General features: G+C 52.0%; 1 protein-coding gene across 1 annotated transcript; it reads right to left on the bottom strand.

The window, feature by feature from the left end:
* Positions 1-2,662: 2,662 nt before the first annotated feature.
* LOC128899805 (olfactory receptor 14A16-like) lies at positions 2,663-5,879 on the bottom strand. Its single transcript, XM_054179507.1, has 2 exons — positions 4,973-5,879; positions 2,663-2,688 (listed from the first exon to the last, which is right to left on the bottom strand). Exons 1-2 carry the CDS (start codon positions 5,877-5,879, stop codon positions 2,663-2,665), a joined length of 933 nt encoding a protein of 310 aa, XP_054035482.1.
* Between the last annotated feature and the right edge of the window lie 3,917 nt (positions 5,880-9,796).

Genomic DNA, 9,796 nt, shown 5'->3' with positions numbered 1-9,796 from the left:
TCCAGAACCCTCACAGCACAGCAGATTCTCCCAGTGCTGAGGTGGAATCTCCTGTGTTCCAGCTAGCACCCATTGCTCCTTGTCCTGGCACTGGGCACCACTGCTAAGAGCCTGGCACCTTCCTCTGACACCTCCCTCTCATAATGATAGCCATTGATTAGATCCTCTTTCAGGCTTCTCCTCTCCAGACTAAACAGCCCCAGGGCTCTCAGTCTTTCACAGAATCACGGAAATATTCAGGTTGGAAAAGACCCTCAGGAGAACCAAGTCCAACCATTAACCCTACTCTACAAGGGTCACTCCTAAACCATATCCCCAAGCACCACATCCAAACCACCTTGAAACACCTCCAGGCTTGGTGACTCCACCACCTCCCTGGGCAGCACATTCCACTCCCTGACCACTATGCCTGGGAAAATTTATTTCCTACTGTCCAGTCTGAACCTACCCAGTCCTAGCTTGAGGCCATTCCCTCTTGTTCTGTCACTAATGACCTGTGAGAAGAGACCAGCAGCAGCCTCTCCACAATCTCCCATCTGATACTTGTAGAGAGCCATGAGGTCTCCTCTCAGCCTCCTCTTCTCCAAATTAACCATCCCCAGCTCCTTCAGTTGCTTTTCATCAGATTTATTTGCCAGGCCCTTCCCCAGCCTGTTCTGCCATTCCAGCCTGTCTGCTTCTGAGCAAACTAGCCGGAGCTGACATTGAGATAAGCAAAACTAATTAGTGCATGTGCTTTTGAAGCCTAATAACATCTCTTTTCCTTACTAACTGCCTTTCTCTCTCTCTCTAACCCCTTTTTGGGAAAAAGAGAGGTAGGGGAGGAGAGAGGGGTTACATGGAGGGAAACCCTCCTCTCGAGGAGGGAATTTTGTTGTGTTATTTTTCTTTGCTGTATATTTCTGTATATATTTTGTAAATACTGTATACACTGTGTTACATATAACCTGCATTCCATATATGCTTGTAAATATATCTTTGCTTCTCCGACTGAGTTTAGCTGTGGTTTCTTTCTCTGTGGGGGAGGGAGAGCTAGGCCCTCTCTCAACCTACCACACAGGGGACAGCTGCAGAAACATTGACGTTGGAAAACATCCTCAGGAGCACGAAGTCCAACCATTTACCCTGTTCTACAAGGGTTACCATATCCCCCAGCACCACATCCAAACCACTCTGAAACACCTCAAGGCTTGGTAACTCCACCACCTCCCTGGGCAGCACATTCCAGTCCCCGACCACTCTGGATGGGAATTTTTTTTTCCTTCTGTCCAGTCTGTTCCTACCCAGTCCTAGCTTGAGGCCATTCCCTCTTGTTCTGTCACTAATGACCTGTGAGGAGAGACCAGCAGCAGCCTCTCCACAACCTCCTTTCAGGTTGTTGTAGAGAGCCATGAGCTCTCCCCTCAGCCTCTTCTTCTCCAAACTAACCATCCCCAGCTCCTTCAGTTGTTCTTCATCAGATTTATTCTCCAGGCCCTTCCCCAGCTCCTTGCCCTCCTCTGCCCTGGCTCCAGCACCTCCACATCTCTCTTGGATGGAGTTGCCCAAAACTGGACACAACACTCAAGGTGTGGGTTCACCAGAGCTGAGTCCCAGGGGAAATCCCCTCCCTGCTCCTGCTGGACACAACATTTCTGATCCCAGCCAGGATGCCTTTGGCTTTCTTGGCGACCTGGGCACACTGCTGGCTCCTATTCAGCTGCTTGTCCATCAGCACCCCCAGATCCCTTTCTCCCAGACAGTTCTCCAGCCACACTACCTCTGGAGCATTGCTTGGGGTTGTTGTGACCCAAGTGCAGGACCTGGCACTTGGCCTTCTTGAAGCTCCTCCTGGTGATGTTGGCCATGGATCCAATCTATCCAAGTCTCTCTGCAGAGCCTCCCTACCCTCATGCAGATCAACTCTGCCACCCGCCTCGGTGTCATCTCCTGACTCACTGCTGACTCACTCTGTCTTCATCAAGGTCACCTATAATGATGTTCAACAGAAGTGGTCCCAACACTGAGCCCTGAGAAACACCCTTGTGACCTGCCGCCAGCTGGATTCAACTCCACTGAGCACCACTCTTTGGGCCCTTTCACCCAGCCAGGGCTGTATCCAGCAGAGTATTGCTCATCCAAGCCAGGAGCAGCCACTTTGCCCAGGAGAATTCTGTGGGGAGCAGTGCCAAAGGCTTTTGGAAACTCTAGGGAGACAATAGCCACAGCCTTGCCCTCATCCAACAGTCACTCATCCTGTCAGAGAAGGAGATCAGGTGGGTCAGGCGGGACCTTCCCTTCCTAAACCCATGCTGACTGGGACTGATCCCCTGCTTGTCCTCTCCAGGTCATGTAATGGTGCTGGAGATGCTCTGCTTCATGTCCTGCCCTGCTACTGAGCTCACACTGCCAGCTCTATAGTTTCCTGGATCCTCCTCTCTTCCTTTCTTGGAGCTGGGTGTCACATTTGCTGCTCTCCAATACCCTGGGATCTCCCCAGTGAGCCAGGACTCCAGGACAACAATGGATAGTGGCTTGGCCACAGAGATATTCAAGTCCCTTCCTCATCCTCCTAGCCTCTGTTGGACTCTCTCCAGCAGATCTCTGTCTTTCTTGACCTGGGAATCCCCAAACTGCAGGGACAGTTTAGACAGGAAGGGCCCAGTGCTGTATTGGGACAGGATTAGGCTTTCAGAGTGTACTGGGACAAGGCCCAGTGTTCCTGGGAGAGGCCATGGGGTCAGCTTTTACTGGGAGGTGTCCAAGACTTTACTAGGAGGCCCAGGGTATCCTGTTAGTAGTGGGAGGGAGCCCAGTCTGTACTGGGAGAGCTCAAAGCGGTTCAGGTTGTACCTGGAGGTGCCCCAGGCACCACTGATCAGGGGATCAGTTTGCAGGGATGGGTCCTGGTCTGTCCTGGGATGGAATCAGGGTTTCAAGAGATGCACTTTGTACTGGGATGAGACTCAGACTGTGCTGGGAGATGGCAATGGGATCCCATTTGGACCAGGATCAGGCCACAGCTGCCCTGGGATCAGGATATCCACTTTGTGCTGTGCTGGTTACAGCTGGAGCTGGGAAGGGGTCCAAGGGATGCACTTTGTCCTGGCCCAGGAAACTGTATGGGAGATGTCAAAGTAATGCAGTTTGTCCTGGGATAAGACCACATCTGAGCTGGGAGGGGTTCAGGAGATGCAGTTTGTACTGAGATGTGACCAGGCATGAGATTTAACACATCCAAGTGCCGGATTCTGCACATTGGCCACAACAACCCCATGCAGAGCTACAGGCTGGGGTCAGAGTGGCTGGAGAGCAGCCAGGTGGAGAGGGACCTGGGGGTGCTGGTCGATGGTAGGCTGAACATGAGCCTGCAGTGTGCCCAGGCAGCCAAGAGGGCCAATGGCATCCTGGCCTGCATCAGGAACAGTGTGGCCAGCAGGAGCAGGGAGGTCATTCTGCCCCTGTGCACTGCACTGGTTAGGCCACACCTTGAGTCCTGTGTCCAGTTCTGGGCCCCTCAGTTTAGGAAGGAGGTTGACTTGCTGGAGTGTGTCCAGAGAAGGGCAACAAAATTGGTGAGGGGTTTGGAGCACAGCCTTGTGAGGAGAGGCTCCAGGTTGCTTAGCCTGGAGAAAAGGAGACTCAGGGGTGACCTTATCACTCTCTACAACTACCTGAAGGGAGGTTGTAGACAGGCAGAGGTTGGTCTCTTCTCCCAGGCAGGCAGTACCAGAACAAGAGGACACAGTCTCAGGTTGCACCAGGGGAGGTTTAGGTTGGATGTGAGGCAGAAGTTCTATACAGAGAGAGTGATTGCCCATTGGAATGGGCTGCCTGGGGAGGTGGTGGAGTCACCATCATTGGAGGTGTTCAGGAGGAGACTTGATGGGGTGCTTGGTGCCCTGGGTTAGTTGTTTAGGTGGTGTTGGATTGGTTGATAGGTTGGGCTCAATGATCTTAAAGGTCTCTTCCAACCTATTCTATTCTATTCTATTCTATTCTATTCTATTCTATTCTATTCTATTCTATTCTATTCTATTCAGGTGTGTACTTGTAAGGGTTAAAAGGATCCCAACTTGTGCTCAGCGGAGCCCAGAATGTCCTAGAATGTGGTCAGGGAATGCAGCTTGTACTGGAACAGGGTCCAGGCTGTACTGTGAGGTCATGAGGGTGTGCAGTTTGTATTGGGATGGATGCGTCCAGTACTGGGAAAGCAGAGAGAAGATAGATTCTCTGCTGTGCTGGGACCCAGGCTGCAGTGCTGGAGGACAGCATGATCCAGTTTGTGCACGGGTGAGGCCGTATCTGTACCGGGAGGGGATAAAGGAACCATGTTTGGACTGAGTCTATACTGGAAGTGGGTCAGGGTATCCAGTTTGGACTCTCAGTAGGTGCAGTCTGTAGTGGGAGGGAGTTGGGGGATGAAGGCAGGAGGAGACCTCCTGTTCTGATGGCAGTGCTGCTCTGGAGCACAGCTCTGTCCCTACCTGCAGTCCCAGCACTGCCACCCAGCATCACAGTGCCCAAGCTGCCAGAGCACTCAGGCCTTGTCCGAGCACAGAGGCTCAACGGGAGAGGGTGGAAGGGAAAAAAGAGCAGCTGAGGACAGCCCAAGCTCTGGGGCTGCCTGGCACTGCTGCTGTGCTGGGACTCTGCCCCTCCACCTCTGCACACAGGCACTGCCCTGCAGCTCCACAGATGAACTCAAGGAAAGAACTCAGAAAAACAACTCCCTGCAGGGTCCTTTATTGTGTTGAACACCCAGGGAGCACAGCTCCTCATGGCTGCAGACTCTGGGTCACACCAGACAGGACAACACTGAACCAGAAATGGTCTGAAGAAAGACATTTGTGAGGGAACAACATTCTCACAAGGGGAACAGCCCCACCAGTAGCCAGAACTCGAGCAGCCAGGCTGGGCCTGCACTGAGGGACATCAGAACTGCTCTGCAGGAGAAGACAAAGAGTTTATTGCTTCTGAAAGCATCCAGGGATCAGTTGGCTCAGGGCAGCCTTGAGCTCCTGGTTCCTCAGGCTGTAGATGAGAGGGTTCACTGCTGGAGGCACCACTGAGTACAGAACTGACACCACCAGGTCCAGGGATGGGGAGGAGATGGAGGAGGGCTTCAGGTAGGCAAAGAAGCCAGTGCTGACAAAGAGGGAGACCACAGCCAGGTGAGGGAGGCAGGTGGCAAAGGCTTTGTGGCGTCCCTGCTGAGAGGGGATCCTCAGCACTGCCCTGAAGATCTGCACATAGGACACCACAATCAACACAAAACAGAAAAAGCCCAAACAGACACTGGCCACAAGAAGCCAAAGTTCCTTGAGGTAGGATGTGGAGCAGGAGAGCTTGAGGATCTGGGGGACTTCACAGAAGAACTGGTCCACAGCATTGCCCTGGCAGAGGGGCAGGGAAAATGTATTGGCTGTGTGCAGCAGAGCATAGAGAAAGCCACAGGCCCAGACAGCTGCTGCCAGATGGACACAAACTCTGCTGCCCAGGAGGGTCTCATAGTGCAGGGGTCTGCAGATGGCAACGTAGCGATCATAGGACATGGTGGTCAGGAGAAAATACTCTGCTGAAATGAAAAAGAGAAAAAGAAAGACCTGTGCAGCACATCCTGCATAGGAGATGTCCCTGGTGTTCCACAGGGAATTGGACATGGATTTGGGAACTGTGGTGGAGATGCAGCCTATGTCAGTGAGAGCAAGGTTGAGGAGGAAGAAGTACATGGGGGTGTGGAGGTGGTGGTCCCAGGCTATGGTGCTGATGATGAGGCCATTGCCCAGCAGGGCAGCCAGGTAGATGGCCAGGAAGAGGCAGAAGTGCAGGAGCTGCAGCTGCCTTGTCCCTGGGAATGGCAGGAGGAGGAAGTGGGTGATGGAGCTGCTGTTGGCCATCTGCTGCCTCTGGCCATGGAGACCTGTCCTAGGAGGGAAAGGCAGTGACAAGTTAGGGCACACTTCTCTCAGCCTCATTGTCACCCCTGTCCCTGAGATGCATGAGGAATGGATCAGCTCAGTACCATCACTACCAAGCCATGGCAGAGTTCATCACAGCTTCAAATGCAGAAGGGACCCAGAACTGCCATGAAGATTCCTCTGGTGTCAGAACAGAACCAACACAACCAACAGAACCAACAGCCCAATCCCAGGGAACAAGAGTCCCAATGTGGTGGGTTGAAATTTCCCCCCAGCATTATCTTTGCCAGAGCAGCTCAGTTAGAAACAAATGAAGCTCTATTGACAAGCAAGAGCTACACTCTACAATGGAATGCAATGAACAGGTACAAAACATACAGCAGTGACAATATTAGACAGGTATTTACAATTAGCAAATTAATGAAACCCCCCTGGTCAGAGACCAGGGAAGCTGTTCCTCTGTCCCTACTCCTTACACCCCTGCTCCGAGAGATAAAGGAAGAGTTGAGAGAGAAAAAAACAGTGGGTTAGACTTAGCCAAGGGCAGCCAAAGCAGGTGATCTCTCCTGAGCGAAGCAAAACAGCTGAGATGAGAAGAGAGAGAATTGTTATCACAGTATCACAGTATAACCAAGGTTGGAAGAGACCCCAAGGATCATCAAGTCCAACCTGTCCCAACAGACCTCACAACTAGACCATGGCACCAAGTGCCACGTCCAATCTCCCCTTGAACACCTCCAGGGACGGTGACTCCACAGCTCCTCTGATTCCAGATATTTATCCAATGAATTTGTTTAGAAGAATCTTTTCTTTTCCTTTTCACACCCAAGAGTGATCTATTTATTTTGTTTCTACTTTTCTGCTCAAAATCTGTACCTAAATTTTAAAGGCATTACTTAAAACCACCACACCCATGGAGAGGTGGAGAAACAGGGAGCAGGCCTGCAGTGCGGCAGAGACAGTGAAGGGAAGAGAGAAAGGCAGAGGGGCTGGGGGTGAAGCCTTCTCCTTCCCCAGCTCTGCTCACTGCTGCTCACAGGATGGAACTGAAGGGCTTTGGTCCTCCTTCTGTGTGCACACTCCAGGAGCCTTCAGATGAGCATCAGCAGCCGAGATGGAGATGCCTCCAGGAGCTACAGCTGCAGCGTCCTGCACCCACAGCCTCACTGTGTCAGTGACTGCAGTGACTTCTCCTCCAGTGAGCTCTCAGTCACCCTCCCAGTCCTGGACACCTTGAAGCTCTCTCTGCCTTCCTCATCTCCCTGAGATCCTCTGGCAGTGTCCTCAGCCCTGCTGTGCTGTGCAGAGGAGCTGCTCCTGGCCAGAGCTGTCTCCTGCAGCACTGCCTGCTTGCCTGCAGCTCCATCCAGCAAAGGAGTCCGGCCCAATAGGGCCGCAGAGGAACAGCCCAAGCCTTTTTAATAACTCCTCTGGTAGCTTTTGGTGTCCTGTAAACCTCAGAGATTCAGAGGAAGCTGATGAAACCTCTGCAGATGTCAAAGTCAGATTCAAACTCTGAAGTTTCTTCTACTCTTAATGGGTCCCAGTGAAGCCTACTGGGAAAGGGTCCCCAAGGTCTGGTTAGAGCAGAAGGAGACAGTGGATGCAAGGGAATCGTCGCTGGAGGCACTGAAGCATCTCCAGGCTATGGGGAGAGCAGAGAAGTGAGGCAGTGCTGACAGGTCAGGACAAGCAGCTCAAGGTGGCTCTGCTGCTGAGGAAACCTGGAGGGGTTTCATTGATCCAAAGGGCCAAGCCCTGACCCCCAGCCCTTGGCAAGGCAGATCCTGTCCCTCACCTGTGGCTCTGGGCTCTGCTGGGGACAGTGGGGAGTGAGGATGAGCAGTGAGCAGGGTAGGATCTTGTCAGGTTTTGCTGTGGTTTGCTTGCAAAGGGAAAACTCCTGCTGAAAAGGAATGAAATGTACCTTTAAAAATCATTTTTATGAGATGCTTTGTGCAATAAAAACCTCTTCAATTAGCTGCATAAACCTTGGCAATAATTAGAGGTTCAGCAGTATTTAATGAGCCCCATGGAGTATTTGGGGCTGATTACATCATCCTTAGGTACTTCCAGGAGACTCTGCCAAGGTACTGCCAAGAAGCCTCTCAACGAGTCCAAGTCAGAAGCAAACTCCAAAGTACCTTGAAGCACTGATTGGCCTCACTGAGGCTTGTTACTGACAAAGGCTCCCCAGGGACTCGTTAGAGCAGCTTGTTAGAGGCCAGGATTGCAGGGAGACAAAGTCAAAGTACAGGGCAGAAAAACTTGCCTTTGGTCTAGGAAGAAGAAAGGCCAAGCCCTGACCACTGCCCTTGGAATACAAGAACCTCAAAGCCTCAAAGCCAAGTTCCTCCTCACAGGCCTTGGTGGCAGACGCAAGTGCCAGAGCCAAGGGCACAAAGACCTTGGTCCTGTTGGGCCTCTCAGCCTTGCCAGAGCCCTTGCCCATCCCTACTGCAGCCTCTCCTACACTGTCCCATGCCTGCAGCTCTTTCCCCTCAGGCTGCTGGTACAAATCTTGCTTTCCCACCCAGCTCTTCCCCTGCCATTTCCATCCCTTCCCTGAGCTGTCTCAGCTCTCCCTGCCATTTCCTGACACCTCTGCATGGCCTCATGCATAGCAGCTCTGCCCTTTGAGGGACATTTCTTTGGCCTCATCTCCACTTTGAACCTTTCAAGCTGCACTTTGTGGAGGTTGTGGTCTCTTCCCACTCCCCAGAAGAGCTCCATCCTCTCTGAAACCACCCTTCAGCCATGTGCACACTACTGTGGCAGTGCCCTGAGCCTCCATTCAGCAGGCTGAAGAAGCCCAGGTCCCTCAGTCTCTCCACAGAGATGTCAACCCCCATCCTGGCAGATCTCCTCTGCAGTCTCTGAAGTTCCTCCCTTCTCTCTCAGACTGCAGCACCCCACACCTAGACACCAAGCATCCAGATGTGGCCACAGCAGTGCTGAGTCCTGGGGAGGACAACTCCTGAGTCTGGGTAGCCACACTCCTCCTGCCACAGCCCTGCTGCAGTTGGCCTTCTTCCCTGTGTGCAGGGTCTGCTCCATCCCAGGGTATTTGGAATAGTTCCTCCCAGATGCTCTGGTGCCTTTCTCACTGGGGATGGGACACACCAGAACCTCCATCTCCAAAGAACAGGCAGAGAGTTTCTACTGGGGTGGGACCCAGTCTGTCAGGGAGTGGGAAAGGAGATATAGGTTGTATGGGAAAGAGACACAGATGAGTGGTTGGAAGACTTCAGGTGGTGTAGCCTTTCCTGGGAGTGGGCACAATCTGTACTGGGAAGGAGTCCTGTTATGGCTGTTATTAATATTTAATAGTTGGCTGTTGGCAATGGAGAATGGAGTCAATATGGATGACCAATGTGATCTAGAATTGTTTGTTTATTAAGGGAACCTCTACAGCTTATATAGACTGGGAGAGCATCGTTGGCATAGCTTCATTGGTTCCCCACGAGTGACCACACATCCTACTCTTATAGATTGTTGGTCACACTACTAATGACACGTGAGGCTGTTGATGCAGGTGTGTGTCCTGTTTTTCCCAGATAACTCTCTGTGTTTATAGCTACCAGTGCCCTGCTTTAGTTACATGCTGCAGGCACAGCACTGTTTTGCTACACTGCTAGCTACTTCTGCACTTATGCTGAGCATGGCCTACCACCATGTCAGGCTCTAGGCCTGCACTGCCAGATTGCTCACACTGCTCGTCGCTGGCATTGCCACAAATCCCCCTTTTTTTTTTTTGTGAGCAATCTGGTCATGGGAGTTGTTCCCATCCCATACAAGATACTCTTTGCAAATACAGAAGCAAGCAAGGTAAAGCTAAGCTGTATAGCAAAAGCAAAAGTCCTGTAGTGCAGCATGTCTAACAGAGTGATGTAACC

Source organism: Dryobates pubescens, unplaced genomic scaffold (assembly GCF_014839835.1).
Source record: "Dryobates pubescens isolate bDryPub1 unplaced genomic scaffold, bDryPub1.pri scaffold_72_arrow_ctg1, whole genome shotgun sequence".
In the NCBI taxonomy this organism is placed as follows: Eukaryota; Metazoa; Chordata; class Aves; order Piciformes; family Picidae; genus Dryobates; species Dryobates pubescens.
Note: the sequence above shows the minus strand (reverse complement) of the source record. Positions and strands in the feature narration are given on the sequence as shown.